General features: G+C 41.7%; 1 protein-coding gene across 2 annotated transcripts in view; it reads right to left on the bottom strand.

Moving 5' to 3' along the window:
* Nucleotides 1–18,941, bottom strand: part of CRTC3 (CREB regulated transcription coactivator 3) — a 172,948-nt gene that overhangs the window by 33,612 nt on the left and 120,395 nt on the right. For both annotated transcript variants that reach the window (XM_077263614.1, XM_077263613.1), the window contains 4 exons: nucleotides 17,349–17,461; nucleotides 6,883–6,921; nucleotides 2,019–2,104; nucleotides 404–453 (listed from right to left, as the gene is read on the bottom strand). In XM_077263614.1, the coding sequence (XP_077119729.1) occupies nucleotides 404–453; nucleotides 2,019–2,104; nucleotides 6,883–6,921; nucleotides 17,349–17,461 (288 nt within the window). The remainder of the gene's footprint in view (nucleotides 1–403; nucleotides 454–2,018; nucleotides 2,105–6,882; nucleotides 6,922–17,348; nucleotides 17,462–18,941) is intronic.

Here is an 18,941-nt window from a genome sequence, read left to right as displayed (position 1 = left end):
TGGTTTGTATTGATACTTTATAAATATTGGGTGTGCTGCTGCAGATTTTATTTTAGCAGTCAGGCGATCAATATGACCTAGTACACTGAAAAGAATAAATATCCTCCGAAAACTGAGAATCTGCGGTAAATCTGCAACATAGGAGGCATGGTCCAGACTAAGAATCCATAGCATGCCCTAAAATCCAGACCTCTAGTGCATCAATATTTATCATATGGCCATAGATCTGCCCCTGTTATCCCCATCTACATATGTGGCATATACACAGAATGTGTCCCATCTCTGCACCGACAGCAGCGCATGAAATGGGGGAGAATCAGCATCCAATATACAGTTAATATACAGTTACAATGTTGGAAACTACATCAATTCTTATTTCTGGAGGATTTGTTTCAGTACATACTTGATGCCTGGGACTTCACAGGATCGAGGACGAGATGCCATTGACTGGGCCTGAAATAGATATTTAGAAACGGTTCAGTAAAGTTCTCACAAAAGTGAACAAGACATTTCTATACTAAGAATCCCTTAGAGATAGTTGGCCGTAACTTTAGACAATAGCCTGCACCCAGCCGTGGTGCTGTAGTGTCCTCGTTCTTCTAAGAGTAAGTGGGTGATGCTTCCATCATGTGAAGGGAAGCACCTTTATTTTATCTTTGGAGCCAATTAATTGGAAAGATGCAGGGTTTGCTACCTAACCTTTTACTAAAAGGGAATTTTGTAAGTCTAAAAATGAAAGATTTACAACTCTCAATAGTCATTCTGCAGTAGACATTACAAAATAAAAAAAAATAAAAAATCTATCCTATTACAGACCAGCATCGATGATCAAAGCTATGCAATAATCCAGTAAGAAACATCTAACCAGGCTAATTAATTGCATTCCTCAAAGATTTACATGGAAGAAGCCCAGAATAGAGACATTAGGATCAAAGAACAGGAAATCTGCAGGCTCAGAAGCGAATGTATGGAAGAAATGTCAACTGCTGGTTTTACACCATGGAAAAACATACATTACGGATGGAGGCGGAAACAAAACATTAGCGGGTCATTAGTGAGAACAGGTCATTAGGTGGGTTATATGGACAATGGAAGGGGCTATGAAAAGAAGAGCAGGCCACACATGTGGAGGAAGATTCTATAACGCAATGGTGGGAGATCAAGGTTCAATCCTCAAGAGGGACTGATGAAGATACTACGGCCATACCATGTATAATAATGTGCAATCAACATAGACATATGTAGAACCATACATGTGGCACTAAAGCATTCCTGTACCATAAATCAATGCTTTTCATCAATTGTTCACATGGTCTCGCTTTATAATATTTTTAAAATATAATGGAAATCCCCTCCCAACCGGAAGGCGACACATACTAAATTGTATCGCATTAAAACAAGCGATTTAGAGCCAGCAATGAATGCAAGATTTCAGCTCTGAAGCACTCAGAAATAAAAAATACAGCACTACGCTATTAGACAGAGCAGTATCGTTACTAGGAAAATAAAACCATGTATCTCCAAGTAGATGAATTCTATAAATTAAAGGGGTATTCCCATCTCCAAGATCCTATCCCAATAGTAGAAGTAGTAATAATATTAGTAAATACCTCCAATTAGAAATGTAGTATAGTTTTTTTTTGATTGGCTACGTCTCTTTCCTTACGTATCCATGGTTATGACCAATGATATAGTGACAACTAGTTAGCTAGTTGCTAGTGGTAGTAACCATGGATATCTAAGGTCCTGTAATGTCTGCACATGCGGAAAGACTTAGCAAATCAGAAAAACTATACTACATTTCTAATTGGAGGTATTTTTTGTTAATGATATTATAATTACATTTCCAACATATTCAGATAGGATGTTGGAGATGGGAATACCCCTTTAAGGTCCCATACACAGACTAAAGTTGGCTGAACCCACAGACAGACTGAAATCCTCTGCCGGAGGATAGTGTAGACCAGTATACCACATCTATCAGCAAACAGAGATTGGGATCCTATGAAGTACTGCACCTTTTTGGCTTCCCATAGCTGTTTGGGCATTGGCTTAGAAACATTCAGCATGCTCTCTTCCGTCAAAGCATTTGGAAATGGAAAAACTACACAGGGTAAAGAAAATAAATGTTATCATGAGCAATGAGAATGTGGAAGCTGTTCATGAGTAAAGAGGTTCTGCACAATACAACATGTTACTCCATTATCAGCCCCCTCCCCATCTTCCACCACTGGCACATACATTACTACAGTAATAGAAAGGCATAAGAAAGAAATTAGACGAGTGGAGGAGGACATGTTCCCTTTAAAAACAAAAATGGTAACAGTGATTTGGTTTCTTTAACCCCTTAGTGACCAAGCCAATTTTGCACTTAATGACCAGGCCAAATTTTCCAATTCTGACCACTGTCACTTTATGAGGTCATACCTCTGGAACGCTTCAACGGGGCCCACTGATTAGGAGAATGTTTTTTCATGACATATTGTACTTTGAGTTCATTTATGAAGAAAAACGGAAATTTGGCAAAAAGGTTTACAATTTTGCAATTTTCAAACTTTAATTGTGCCCTTAAATCAGAGAAATGTCACAATAAATAACATTTCCCGACATATTTTGTAACTGTCTATTTACATCAGCACAATTTTGGAAACAATTTTAGGAAGTTATATGGGTTAAAAATTCACCAGAGATTTCTCATTTTTCCAACAAAATTTACAAAACCATTTTTTGGGGGACCACATCATATTTGAAGTGACTGAAGGCCCTAAATGAAAGAAAATACCCAAAAGTGACACGATTCTAAAAACTGCACCCATCCAGGTTCTCAAAACCACATTCAAGAAGTTTATTAACCCTTCAGTTGCTTCATGAGAAGCAATGTGGAAGGAATAAATGAACATTTAACTTTTTTCACAAAAAAATTACCGTACTTTAGACTGTAAACGTTTTTATTTTCGCAAAAAAAAAAACCTCTAGAAAACGGACCACAAAATTTGTTGTGTAATTTCTCCTGAGTACACCGATACTCCATATGTTGGGGAAATCCACTGTTTAGGTGCCCAGCAGGGCTCGGAAGGGAAGGAGCACTGATTGACTTTTTGAATGCAAAATTGACTGGAATGGAGACCTGAGGCCATGTCGCGTTTGGAGATCCCCTAATGTGCCTAAAAAGTGGAAACCCCCTAAAAGAGACCCCAATTTGGAAACTACATCCTTCAAGGATTTTATAAAGTGGTATTGTGAGCATTTTGAACCCACAGATACGACACAGACTTTGATAACATTAGGTTTAGTTCAGGTGCTCAGGTGTGCATAGCGGGTGCACGAGTGACATGCTCGAGTCGAGCATATTTCGTGGCTGTTAGACACCCAGAAAAACAGGAAGGAATCTGTGATAATCTGTGCCTACCCAAGCACCTGAAACAAACTCAAGTAGAGAGTATTGGGGGTTAACACTGGCCGTCAATCTTTTTTTTTTTTTTTACTTTTGAAAACCCCCCAATTCCAACTCCAACCCCACCACAATCCTAGCCCCACCACAATCCTAGCCCCACCACAATCCTAACCCTAACTGCAAAGAATGGAAAAAAAAATTCCAAAATGAAAAAATATATTTTATCTAACTAAGGAGGTAACAAAGGGGGATTCGGTATACTATTTTTTTTATTTTGATCACTGTGATAGGGTCTACTAATAGAAAATTCCCTATTGTTGCCGGGTACCAGAAGTCAGATGCCGGTGGGTGCACTGCGCATGTGCCCGCCATTTTTTTCCAGGAAGGTGATGCGGAGGGCCAGGGGACAGATCAGGAGGGCAAGGGGATGGCAGAGGTATGGGGAAGGCTGGGGGACCCCATTTCTATCTTCTCTGATATACTAGATCATATGAAAGGAGAAAAACGAAATGTAAAATCTAACTTTTTTTCGTGAATACTGTTATTCAGTGAACAACAGTGATCATGTGACAGGGGAAAGTAAAAATCAGCCCTGATCATGATTTTCCGACGCTAGGGGGCGCTATACCTTTATTTCTCAGCGCCGTTAAAAAGTGTCACTGAGAAATAAGGCCCCTTAACTGCCGCCGTTAAAAGGTGTATCGGCGGTGGTTAAGAGGTTAAAAAGGTACCAGACAGGTGATACATGCTGCCTATTCTGTAAGCCACAAGTATCATATACTGGCTGCACAATCTCAGCTATGTATATATTTGACTAGCTAGCGGGATGTCACGGAAGTCACCGCAGTTCAGCCCGGCTGGGAAAGGAACCTCAGTGACCGGAGGTAACCTCTATGACGCCACCGCTGGTCACTGACGCTTCGTTCCCAACAAATCATGTGGTTCTCAGCCTGGACGGTCACATCTTGGCACTGTCCAGGTTGAAAACTTATTATTTCCCAGACATGGATTACAGTGTGGGACAGAACGACAAGTATGGCATATTGTTGTTTTTTATTTTAGTTTTATTACAGAAGAACAAGGGCTTCGGTGGAATAGGTGTTTGGTCAGTATAACGGTGTTTGTTATTTTTTTTTTAAAAAGTAAAACCATGTTTTATTTCTAATAAAATACTTTATTCTGGCTGTGTCTTTATTTACCATGTAACTATAGGATTAGTAATGGATAGGTGTCTTATAGACGCTTCTCCAATACTAAGCCGTGGGCTTGATGTAACCTGCCAATACAAAGGTGACATCAACCCCACAAATACGAACCCCACTTGCCACAGCTACAAGGCAAGTGGGAAGAGCCGGGCAAAGAGTGAGAATTAGTGCATCTAATAGATGTGCCTTCCCAGCCTGAGAATACCAGCCCCCAGGTATCTGCTACAGCAAGGCTGGTTGTCAAAAATGGGGGGGACCCCACACCGTTTTTTTATTTATTTAATTAAAAGTAAAAAAAAAAAAAAACAACAGAGTGAGTACCCCTCCATTGTTGATAACCAACCTTGCTGAAGATGACAGCTGCAGCCCCCAGCTGTGAGCTTTGCCTGGCTAGTTATAAAAGAATACAGGGGAACCCACGCCGTTTTTTTCACTTATTTATAGCGCAGACAGCGGCTGATGAATACTCCCATCAGCCACTCCTGCTGTCACTGTTGTTAGCAGCAGTAGGGGTAGGTTAATGGGAGCAATAGTCCAATCAGCTGCCACTTGCTGTCTCTTTTATCACTTAAATATAATGCTCATCATTCTCCCCTGCTCGCGCAGATCACCGGCAGAGCAGGGGAGAATGATGAGAGCAGTGTTCAGCACCCAGCACCGGGGAACAGCGCTTACTGTAACGCTTCTTTCCTGGCGCCTGTCCGTGTGGTACTGATGCAGCACACACATGCCACACATGTGCCGCATGTATTACAGACACGGACACTGACATCTCCGGTACCGGAAAGAACAGGAAGTGTGAAAGAGGCCTTATAGCAGGTTTTTATGTGTGGCTGCTGTCGCACACTAAAAGATGCTTTTTATTGCAAAAAATAGTTTTTGCTTTGCCACATTTTGAGAGCTATAATTTTTCCATATTTTGGACCAAAGAGTCATGTGAGGTCTTGTTTTTTGCGGAATGAGTTAATGTTTTTATTGGTACCATTTTTGGGCACATGACTTTTTTTATGGTTTTCTATTCCGATTTTTGGGAGACAGAATGAACAAAAACCAGCAATTCATGAATTTCTTTTTGGGGGGTATATAATGTTCTGTGTAAAAATTGATAAGGCAGTTTTATTCTTCGGGGTCAGTACGATGACAGTGATACCTCATTTATATTTTTTTTATGTTTTGGCGCTTTTATACAATAACTATTTTATAGAAAAAATAATTATTTTTGTATCACTTTATCCTGAGAGATATAACGTTTTTATTTTTCCACTGATGGAGCTGTATGGCAGCTTGTTTTTTGCGGGACAAGATGACGTTTTCAGCAGTACCATGTTTATCTGTCTTTTTGATCGCGCGTTATTCCACTTTTTGTTTGGCGGTACGATGATAATGCACTATTTTTTGCATTGTTTTTTTATTTTTATGTTGTTCACTAAAGGGGTTAACTAGTGGGACAGTTTTATAGGTCGGGTAGTTGCGGACACAGATACCAAATATGTGTACTTTTATTGTTTAGATTTTTTTTCATTCAAATATTTATTTAGAGATAGAATATATATAGATTTTTTTAATTATTTTTGATTTTTAAAAAAATACTTTTACAATTATTTTACTTTTTTTTTTTTAACTTTTTTTTACTTGGTCCCACTATGGGACTATCATTTTTTGTAGGCTGATCACTTCTATAGCATATAGATGAAGCAGCATCTGCATGCTATAGAAACTGTCAGCTCTTTACTGACAGAGAGACTTGCTGATCATGCACTACACATGATCAGCAAATTTCCTAGCTCTGGTGACCCGGGTCACCATGGCAATGATCAGGACTCTGCGTCACGCCACGGGGTCTCAGATTTAAATGCAGAGGGGCTGTCAGCCCTCTGCCGGCTTCCGGAATGATGCAATCGTATTCGATGACAGCATTTTGGGGGTTAAAGTGCCACGAGCCGTCTGTGACCTCTCCTGGCACCTAGTGCTGGGTGTCAGCTGTCAGAATCAGCTGACACCCAGCAGCGATCGCCCGAGCACAGCCCGTGTATGTGTGTGGACGATTGCGATGACGTAATGTTCCGTCCACTGTCAAATTGGCCCAGGTCACATGGACGGAATATTACGTCTGATGTCAGAAAAGGATTATACATGTACTATTTATTTGGTCTTCCATTGCTTCCTATACGGATTGGTTTCAGAAAGGAAACTGTGTCGCTGTTACAGATTACTTGTCATTTTACACAACCGAAATGTAAGATGAGAAGGTCGCACAACAAAGAATGACGCCACAGCTCTTACCTTCTCCAAAGTTGTCTATTTCCCCTTCATGTAAACTTGCTGCAGAACAGAGGAGAAGACATAACGGTTTTAGTTATGAGACACTTTACTAGCATATATAATAACAAAGGTAATGTAAGAGTCCATTACATGTGCACACACAAACGACCGGCCAGGACAACCTGCTCACTAGTAAAATGCAATCTGAAGGGAACCCGTCCAGTCTGAATTCCTTACGTAAGGAGAACCAGAGTCTGCCATCAGCTGAAGTCATTGGTGAAAGGAGGGAAAAAACACAACAAGGTTGTGTGCCCACTGACGTTACTGAGCAGGTGGTCTCCAACTCCTGAAAACCTGGGAGTTTCTGCTTTTGGAGCAGAAATATCTAGAGCAAATACCCAGATGTCACATATCCTTACACAGAAAAGGTAGCCGCGCTGTTGGGTCCATTCACCACCAGAGCAGCAGACAGGTGATTGTGGGGTGGTTGGGCGTCTGCCTGATATTGATGATGAATCTTACAGACTAATTTGAAGCCTGGAATCTCACATAATCAGAAACAATGGCAGATTGGCCCAATACAGCATCAGAAGACGCTGCAGAACAGTTATTTCATGGGAAGCCCATTAGGCCTCTTATTCGCATGCGTTTTCCCGCAAAACACAAGCGTTTTTAGCTTGCGGAATGCTTGCGCTTTACAAGCGATTTGAAGCATCGCTTGGAAAAGTGATTGACAGGTTGGTTACACTTGTCAAGCATAGAATAAAAGATAGAAAGTTAAAAATAATTAAAAAAAAAAATAAAAATATGGTTATTCTCACCTTCCGACGGCCCCCGATCTCCTCAGCGGCGCTCCTGGTACGGTACCTTCCCAGGGATGCTTTGCGCGAAGGACCTATGTGACGTCACGGTCGTGTGACCACGACGTCATCTCATGTGATTCGCGCAATGCATCCCTGGGAATGGAAGCTGCCACGTGCACCGGTGAGAGGTGGGAGGACTTTATTTTTTAATTCTTTTTTTACAGGAATATTGCACCCAGGGACTGGAGGAAAATCTTCTGTCCTCCAGACCCTGGGTACCATCCATTCATGAAGCGCTCACTTTACGTATGGTGGGCATAGCCACATGCATAAAGTGAGCGTTTCAATGCAAGCCTATGGCTGCAGAATCGCCACGATTCCGCATAAATAATGAACATGTTGCGGATTTTACCGCTATACGATTTCCAACGCAGAAAAAAACCGCAGCATGGGCACAGCAACTGCAGAATCCCATAGGATTGCATGGGAAGGCGTTTTTTAAGAGTTTCTGCTGCGGCAAAAACGCCGCGGAAATGCATAAAAAACGCAACTTGTGCACATAGCCTCATGGTCCCCAAACAGGACCATTCAGGTCCAACATTACTGCCATGAAAAAAAACTGATGTATTAAAGGAGCTGTCCGGGACTTTTATACTGATGGCCTATTCTTAGTGGGGTGACACCTGGCACCATGACGATCATTTGTCCTGGTGCCAGCTGCAGACAGATGTGCTGAGTTGCGGAGCTGTACAGCACAGCTCCGTCAATCGTATAATGGCCATAGCCGGGTACTGCACCATCCTGACCCTATTAACTAAAATATGGTGGGATGCGCAGCACCCGAGTGAAGATAATATTCTGTTGACGCAAATGTGAAATGACGCCTCTTACCCACAACACAATATGAACATGAAGTGAACAATTATGGCAGTTCCAAATTTGAACTGATTTTTTTTTATTTAATGTTGAATAAAAAATATATATATTTATATTTAGCCTTGAGCTCCTCATGATCGAAGACTTGCTGCCTGCAGATCAGATACTATTTTCAATTTGACAGGTTCCCTTTGAAGGAAGTTATTATTTCCCATTCAATTCACGACTTGCACCCCTCATCCCTGACCCATACCAATATACAGCAGATTGTAGTGAGGTGGATGTATATACCTGCCCAGAACACATGTAAAGCAGATCAGGTTGTTTATTTCAGCTGCAAGGGTGGAGGTGCTAGAAGTATTCATGACCTTTTATAACGAAGTGTCCTTGTTGTAGGAAACATCCCTCCACAATCACATGCACTGAAATATGAACTCCGAGAAATGAGCTCAGCAAGTCTGGTATTATCACCAAGTGTAGGGCTCACAACATCTTTAGGATATGTAGTTCATGACCTGTGTGTAACCATGTGAATATCCAAGGTGTGGAATCCAAGGAGTCATGGGGATAGCAAGGTGATTTAGTGTAATGCTAGCTTGGCAAGGCATGAAATGGCCATTAAAAGGGGATCTGTCAGTAGGATCAATCCTCCTGGTCTTCTATATGGACATGTAGGTTTTAGGAAGCTGAATGATACCTTGATATCTGCGGTCTTATTCCAGAGGAATGCACATTTTTTCTTCATATGTAAATGAGTAGGAACTGATCTTCCCGAGAATCTGCCTCCAGAGCTTATTATAAATAAAAGGGGATGTTACCAGTGTGAGACACGAAGATCAGACTGTCAGTCATTACATGTCTCACACTGGTAACGCCCCCTTTCGTGTAAAATAATCTCTGGAGGCAGATCCTCAGAGAGATCTATGTTCATCCCATAGATCTTAAAAGCTCATTTACATATTAAAAGGAATTCTCTGGAATAAGACATCAGCTCACAGTTATCCGGCTTTGGGGGTGAGGGTTGGATCCTACTGACAGATTCCCTTAGGCTACATGCAAGATAATTGATGGTTGATTAATGGCCTGTATAGACAGCGCGCCCACACTTATATGTGCACAGAATTGTTAACATGATGTTGTACTGCTGAGGACAAAGGGAACCCGTCAGCAGGTTGTCCAGGCAGGATGAATCCAGACACTGGCTCGAGGTTTGCAGTCAAGTATATGTTTGCGGCCACATATTCAGTATTTGGTCAGTATTTTACCTCAGTATTTGTAAGCCAAAACCAGGAGAGGACCAATCAGAGGACAATTATAATAGAAAGACGTCACCACTTCTGGATTTATCACCCACTCTTGGTTTTGGGTTACAGATACTGATGTAGAACACTGACCAAATACTGAACGTGTGAATGTGGCCTTATTCTCATTCACTGCCGAGTTTCGGGAAAAAAACTTTGAGAAAAACAGCTGCTTATTCCTGCTCCTTCCGACTGACAGGTCTCTCCTTGTGTACACGCACAGGTAAAGAGGCGTCGGACAACTGGTGTGGGGCAGACAGAAGTCCCAATTCATCAAGATGTTTACCCCACAAATCTAGCATTAAAACACTCAGAGTTGCAAAAGTTTTGGCAACATGAGGATGCTTCTCTGCAGAGGTAAAACCACCACAATATGCAGTTATACACCAATTAGGTATGTAAGAGCGAGAACATGGAGAACTTCACTAGACAAAATACCATGGCTGCCTCCTCCCTGGAGGACGGGTATGACATCACATTGCCATAGCTGCTCTCCGCCATTCATTCACTGACTACAAGCACCACAAGAAAGCAGAGGACGGCTCATCAGGGGTATTTAGGGTCCAAGTATTGGCTTGAAGGGGTTTTCCATTACATTGACACTGAGGATGTATCCACAGGATAAGATGATCAATATCAGGTCCGGGAGGGTCTGACACCCAGTCGTCAGCTCTGTAGACGGTTTACTGGCCACTGCTGAGCCCAGCAGCTCCGCTCCCATTCAATTCATGGATTACAGGACTGGAAATGGGTGGTGTGTTCATAAACACAAGCCCCGTATAGGGGGCACATGGTCGGTACTAAATTTTAATCTGGCCAGCATCTGTATGATCTCCCCATATCTGTGTGGGCTTCCTCTAACACTCTCAGAAGATAATGTACTTTCTATGAAATAAGCCCCAATGCACAAGGAGGAAAAGGGACTTTATAAAGGGTCTGCTGTAAAGGTACCTTCACACGAAACGACGCTGCAGCGATAGCGACAACGATGCCGATCGCTGCAGCGTCGCTGTTTGATCGCTGGAGAGCTGTCACACAGACCGCTCTCCAGCGACCAACGATGCCAAGGTCCCCGGGTAACCAGGGTAAACATCGGGTTACTAAGCGCAGGGCCCTGGTACCTGGTACCCTGGTTACCATCGTAAAAGGAAAAAAAAACAAACAGTACATACTCACCATCTGATGTCCGTCAGGTCCCTTGCCGTCTGCTTCCTGCTCTGACTGAGTGCCGTCGTACAGTGAGAGCAGAGCACAGCGGTGACGTCACCGCTGTGCTGTACTTTCACTTTGCGGCACTCAGTCAGTGCAGGAAGCAGACGGCGGGGGATGCGAATGTAAGTATGTACTGTTTTTTTTTTTTTTACATTTTACACTGGTAACCAGGGTAAACATCGGGTTACTAAGCGCGGCCCTGCGCTTAGTAACACGATGTTTACCCTGGTTACCAGTGTAAAATATCGCTGGTATCGTTGCTTTTGCTGTCAAACACAACGATACACGGCGATCGGACGACCAAATAAAGTTCTGAACTTTAGACCAGCGACATCACAGCAGGATCCTGATCGCTGCTGCCTGTCAAACTAAACGATATCGCTAGCCAGGACGCTGCAACGTCACGGATCGCTAGCGATATCGTTACAAAGTCGTTTCGTGTGAAGGTACCTTAGTCATGACATTCTCTGTACAGTGCAGCAGACTATGTTGGTGCTATACAAGGCAGAGAAAGAAATGCATTTGGCTTCATATTGAACCTACGTGCTATAGATTACCGCCTGCCCCGTGGGTGGGTGATCTGGTCTATTACCGTAGCACGAGCATCACTTCCAAAGTAGATCCTACTACGCAGTGGGACAAAAGTAAACCCAGAAAAGCCCTATTCTCCCTGTAACATGCTCAGTGAACACTAGAGGGAGATGTTCAGATTTAGAGGAATCTATGAGGCTGGAGAAGGAACGCTCATTTTGATGGAGTAGCAGCTTGTTATATGTGATCCCCAACAGCAGCCATGAGCGGGTACCACACATATACATTATATGGGTAGAGGAGCCAGAAATCTGCCACTGACAAACTGTAACATGTGAGACTAATGTGTCCCCATATGAAAGACCTGCCTTCATGATCTGCTGAAATTCTAGAATTTTTATGGCCATGAATGGAGTTTTGCCTAAATCAACAAATCTGGATCCGTGAAGTAATTGTCATAGTGTATCCTGACTTGGGCTCAGTCATAATAAGGTAGGAGAGCGGTGGTTGTTATATCAAGTAAGGTTAGCTCCATATTAAACCCACTAAAGAAGGTGCACGTTAGAGTAACTGGCATTTTAATCTATTTCTTTCTCCTGGACTGATCATGCATTTTCATTTCATGGGTGAAATCTGTATACAGTTGGTGCTTTATACGTTTTATGGAGGTGGGGAGGAGTAAGGAGGATCATTCTTCTGCGAGCCGCATAGAACTGTAGGAGCGCCAACTGTCATCTGCTACCATTTTACCTGTGAAACGGAGATTGAATGATCAGTCCAGATGGAGAAAGAAGTGTATGTTCTTAATAAAATTAATGAAAAAGGTTCTTATCTTCATATGTACGATTGACTTTGAAAAAAAATAGACTAAATTACAAACAACGTTTACTCTTTGAATGAGGTGTGCTATAAAAAAGGCACATAGCCACACAGCGTGCACGCAGAACGGTAATGCTAGGCCTCATTTATCAGGACAGCCCAATACTAAAGCTGACCTTGTCACCCACTGCAACCAGACCTCAAGGTTCTTATAAATTGCTATAAAAAAGTGAAGCTGAGCCCTCATAGGTAGTTATAGGTGATAAGGCCACCTGAGGGTATGGTGACCAAGAAGAAGGCAGAGAAGGGGTTGAGGGGCATTATGCAAAAGATGGAAGGTAGGAAACTAGGAATAGCTTTTCTATTAATTATCTTTGAATGAAAATTCCTGCTATTGGCTTTGATCGTATCAGACATTCCCTTTAAGGCCAAGTTCACACGTTCAGTATTCGGTCAGTATTTTACCTCAGTATTTGAAACCCAAGACCAGGAGTGGGTGATAAGTGGTGAGGTGTTTCTATTATACTTTTCTCTGACTGCTCCTCCTCTCCTGGTTTTGGCTTACAAATTCTGAGGTAAAAAACTGACCAAATATTGAACGTGTGACCATGGAGGCCCATTACTAGCTTCCACCAAAAATGGTGATGAAATAACGAAGCATGCTGCCATGTCCAGTACAATAGACCCTATACAACATGCTCTATTGGCCTCCGTGACATGCGGGATCTAGCACCGCACCTTGACGTTCTGCTCCTACATCCTACAGAGCGGAAACATCCACAGGTGTGAACCTGCCCACCGTCACAATAGGGTTACTGCAAACATAAAAGGCTAGTGTGAGGTTCCAGTAATGGGAATCACAAAGTAACTAAACCCATAAAAGCAGTAAGTTTTAGAGAGGCTGCCCAGAAAAACGGATCTAAAATGTGCCTCAGTCTATGGTTATTGGTGCTAGGAGAGGAGCAATCACATCCTCACGGCTGTCGTGACGCCATTCAGTGGAAACAATATGGAGGAATACATAAACAATTGTGATGAGCGAACGTGCTTGGATAAGATGTTATCCCAGCATGCTCAGGTGCTAACCACTGTTCGACAGCCGCAACACATGCAGGGATAGCCTAACAAACAGGTAATCCCCCGCACGTGTAGCCTGTCAAACAGCCGTGGGGACTAGAACATATTTTACAAGCACGCCGAAGACACTTGGTTAGTACCCGAGCATGCTGAGATAACACCTTATCCGAGCACATTTGCTCACCACTAAAACAATTAAAGAGATTACAATAATCTTATACTTCATAGGATCACAGACTGATAAAATAAACTGAGCCCGAGTCTGGTGATGTGGCTCTGCCGCTGCTGTGGTTGACTGGCTTCATCGCTGACGTCACATCTACAGTGATAATAACCAATGCAGACCGCACAAGCCACTAAACCCAGTGATCGGCTGCAGTGGTTGCGAGCAGATATGACGTCACCGCTGAATAACAAAGCCTGAGGCAGCGGACTGAAGGAGGGCGCGTTTGTTATGGTTATCAGTCTGAGAGCCTATGGATAACAAAAGATTAGACTGAATGTGTGACCATGAAACGCCGGCCCTGACCTCCTGTAATGTGTGCAAAGCTTAGCAGACACTCCAATGCTGCCATTATCTCACCTCAATACTACTGCCCACCATCTGCCCATGTTGTGGGAGATAATGGGGCGCTTTAGGTTCAGTTTTCAAGTGAGTTTTTGGACGCTGCATATTTTCACTGCACAAAAAAACGCAGCGTTATAGAGTTCAAGCAAAATGGAAGGGATTTATAGAAGTCTCATGCCCACTGGCGCTTTCTTTTTTTTGCAGCATAAATTTGAAACACTCAGTGCAGGTAATTTTATGCTGCAAAATCTGATGTGGAGTTTAATGTGCAAATTTTCACCATAGAATTGCATTAGATGAAGAAAATTTGCAGGAAAAATGCACATAATCCGCACATGACTGTATCAAAGTGCATACCAAGAAAAAAAAAAAAGCAAAAAACGCCCACATAACCTAGTTTACCTACTCGAGGCAGAAAATCTGTAACAGCATTTGGTGCGTCATGTTTTATATAAAGCCACTTTCTTATTGATATTTCCTGGTATTAAAATTTTATTGATATAGACATGTGCGGATTACATGTGGTTACGCCACGAATGTGCACCTAAAACGCATACGTGTTTACCTGCGGATTTTCCACACCTAATGCAAGTCAATGGGAAGAAATTACACAGAAAAAGCAGCGTATGCGCAAGAGAAACTAACATGCTGCGGATGTGAAACAGGCATGCATGCTGATGAAACGGAGTTACTCAGCATCAAAATCACACCAAAAACTCATCATGGGAATGATGCCTAATAGACTGAGTGCCAGAAATCCAGAGAATGCATTATGTTAGCATCTGTGTCTTCATATACCCACACAGAGGATCATGGCGGTCTCTCAGGGGGAGTCTTTTCAAGTCAGCCACACAAACGATACACAACCACTGTCCTCACTGACCAGTTAGACAGGAGGAAAATGTAGTGGTAAGTGGCCAACAAAGAAAAAGTAAAACATGTAGAAACTTAACACAAAAAAAATCAGAAATTCAAAGAATTTTCTTAGGTCTCCTGAGAGTTTTGTTTTCCTCAACACTTGTGTTCCTTGCATTCTAATAACGTGGTGTCTCTCTGACAGTCGGTGTGTAGGACAGAAGAAGGCACAACCAAGATGGCCATTTATTCATATATAGAACAAGCCGAGGAACCAGACAATTAGGGAAATGTGCTCCAGAACGTCATGGAAATACAGGCATTTACTGAGACCGACATGGGAAAAAAAAAAAATAACTAATATATATATATATATATATATATATATATATATATATATATATATATATATATATATATATATATATATATATATATATATATATATATATATATATATATATATCCCCCCATCCTCTGGAATTCTCTGCCCCAACACGTCCGGTTATCCACCACATTCGGATCCTTCAGACGGAACCTGAAGACTCATCTCTTCAGGAAAGCCTACAGCCTGCACTGACCCCGCTGCCTCCTCATCACCACCGAATCTACCGCCTCACCAACACCGGAGCTCCTGCAACCCCCAACCTATTGTCTCCTTCCCCATAATCCTGCAGAATGTAAGCCCGCAAGGGCAGGGTCCTCGCCCCTCTGTACCAGTCTGTCATTGCAAGTTTGTTTACTGTAAGTGACATCTATAACTTCAATGTAACCCCTTCTCATGTACAGCACCATGGAATCAATGGTGCTTTATAAATAAATAATAATAATATTATATATATATATATATATATATATATATATATATATATATATATATATATATATATATATATATATATATATATATATATATATATATATATACTTTTTTTTTTTTTTTTTTTTTTTAAAGACTCCATCTATGACCTGCAAAAAAAAAAAAGGGACACCGTTTACATACCTCATGTATTCAAACATGACACATGTATAGCCGTAGGAACCAGACTGTCACTGACAGTGTCTCCTCACTAGTGGTGAGCGACCATGCTGGGATACCGTCTTATCGGCGCACGCTCTGGTGTTATCAGAGTATCAGGAGTGCTCGTATATTATGTCCCAGTCCCTGCTGCTGCATGATTTATGGCTGTTAGGCTTCTTTCACACTTCAGTTTTTTGGCGTCAGTCACTTCCGACATAATGACGGATCGACGGATCCATCACAATAGTTGAAAAAACGGATGTAACGGATCCGTTTTTTTGACGGATCCGTTACTCGGGGGTTGTATATACTTTTTGGAGCATGCGCAATTGAAAAAAAATTGAAAAAACGGATTGGGGCGACGGATCCGTCGCCCATAGGTGGCCATTCTATGAAATGACGGACGCGACGGATCCGTCGCGATCCGCCATTTCAACGCAGACAAAAAACGTTGCAATGACCGTCAATGTCTAGATGACGTCCGCCAAATTTTGACGGATCCGTCGCATGACGGATGGAACGGACGACGATCCGTCACAATCCGTCGCTAATGCAAGTCTATGGGGGAAAAAACGGATCTGTCGAAAAAAAAAAAAACGGATCCGTTTTTTGAAGAAAATGGCGGATTTAGACTGACGCCAAACAACTGAAGTGTGAAAGAGGCCTTAGTTGAACATGTGGGGATTCCGTAACAAACAGGCAATCACCACATGTGCTGAGACTTTATCCAAGCACATTCGCGCATCACTACTCTGCACCATATAGTAGTGTTGCCTCAAAGATCAAGAATACTACTAGGATTAATAGGATGAAATATTGATAAATTCCCCAAGAACCAAAAACAACTGGTTTGGTTTCTCTCAAAGGTCAGCTGTTCTCTCATCCCTTAAAGAAGATGTGTAAGGAATATGGAAGACATGAAGGGGATTCTTCAATCTGCACTCCCCCATTATGTGCCATAACACGGCCTGTCTTATTTATATAGAAAAGCTGGATTCTGCAGGTAAATGTAGTTTCAAAGAGAATATAACGTAATTTTCTCCCTGTAGCTGAACTTCCTTTTTTTTAAAAAAAAAAGACAAGTTCAATTTAAAGGCTTTCGAAAGTATCTGCTTTTTGTTCTCCAGAAACGGGCACACTTTCATTAATAGGCCATGCCTGGTGCTGTTTTTTCGGGATGCAAAAAAAAAAAAAAAAAAAAAGCAGATTCCTTTTCCTTGTCTCGGATTATCTCTCCTCCATGTGATTTTTGGTAAAGTAAGTACTTTTGACGCATTGTAGTAGTGATGCTTTTAATTACCAGGAGAGTTATATTTGCAAGCATTTCAAGCAAAAAAATAAATAATTAGATTTTTCTGCCTAATACAATATAAATCAATTTTTTAGCTGCACCCTTTTACATAATAAAATGAAGGTTTTCTTACTGTTGCGCTGCGGAAGTCTGGGGGCTCGCACAGCATGTTGGTTTCCACCCATAAATGGATCTTGAGGTTTGGTACTTGAGGCACTCGTGTGAAGTGCAGAGTCGGAGTTCGTTCTGAAAAAAACATTAGCGTACCATAATGAATAATGTGACACATTTAATTATCTTGATTTAACCCTGGACATGCCTAATGAGAAGCAACTGACAGCAAATAAAGACACATGTATCATCCTTTAGGAAGGAGGAGCACATCTGAAGAGGAGTGTCCGCGGGACCAACGATTGCTAATCGCTAGACTATTGTTCCACATACGGCTACCAAAGTATTGTACCCTACATCTCAAATCTATAGAAGTCAGACAACGATGTTCTCGCCCACAGATAATTTAAGGAAATGTTATAAGTGCTTTGCAGTGGAGAGAAGCAGCAATAAATTTACAAAAGGAAAATGAAAAATAAATCATACAGAAAGGTCTGGCTACGGTTCCCAGACATTCCCTGGAAGAAGCCATGAAGTGGTTCTTGATCAGAAGTGTGCCCAATAAACACAAGGCTATGCACAAATTTATAAAAAGTAAACATTTTCAAAAAGAAAACTAAACTTTGTACCACATACATTGTTTCCAGCTAGCCGAAGGCAGTCTGCTATGTAAAGAAGCCGGGGTCATTCTGGATCCCATGGATGAAGAGGACCTTTCAACAATTTTAGTGCGTTAACCTGGTTAGATCATGGAACAGAGGCTGCAGAGCTGAGTACTAGGTAGTTTGTATTTCTCCTCTCTGGGTGATACTAGCTACTCTTAAGTAACGTCCAAAAATGTGTCCTTCTTCCCCTACTTGACCTTGACCAATCAAACAGGAAAAGTCATACAGGGGTAAAGAAGACCAAGTTTGGAACAATCTTGTGTAAGACATGTAATGACAGCCTGGTCTCACTAAGGAGCTGTGTGTAATGACAATGTGCTAGGTGTTGAGCAGAGAGGAGTGTGATTACCAACCACTTTCACCAGCAGTCAGTGTGGGGGGAGGGACAGTACAGCAGAGCGGATTGCATTTGGAAAGGAGTGCTGCAGCTGTGTTTGTAATCAGAAAGCTCTGCTGTGCTGCCTAAAATGTGTATTCAACCAGACTCCTCTCTGCTCCACTCCCAGCACTTTGTAATCCACAGGGCTGTGTGTCATGTATCATACAGGAGAAAGTCTGCTCTAAGCCATTGTGGGGGCACGGTGTTTTTTTTTACCTTATATGTTGCTGCCTACTTAACCCCTTAGTGACAGAGCCAAATTTTTTAAATCTGACCTGTGTCACTTTATGTGGTAATAACTCTGCAATGCTTCAGCGAATCCCAGTGATTTTGAGATTGTTTTTTGTGACACATTATACTTTATGATAATGGTAAATTTAGGTCAATATGTCTTTTGTTTATTTATAAAAAATTTGAGAAAAATGTTAAAAAATTAGCAATTTTCTAAATTTGAATGAATAGCCCTTTAATCCAGATTGTCATACCACAGCAAACCATTAATAAATAACATTTCCCACATGTCTGCTTTACATCAGCACCATTTGTAAAATGTTATTTTATTTTGTTAGCA

The sequence above is a fragment of the Ranitomeya variabilis genome, chromosome 5 (assembly GCF_051348905.1).
Source record: "Ranitomeya variabilis isolate aRanVar5 chromosome 5, aRanVar5.hap1, whole genome shotgun sequence".
Taxonomy (NCBI): Eukaryota; Metazoa; Chordata; class Amphibia; order Anura; family Dendrobatidae; genus Ranitomeya; species Ranitomeya variabilis.
This window is presented reverse-complemented; position numbering and strand designations above follow the sequence as displayed.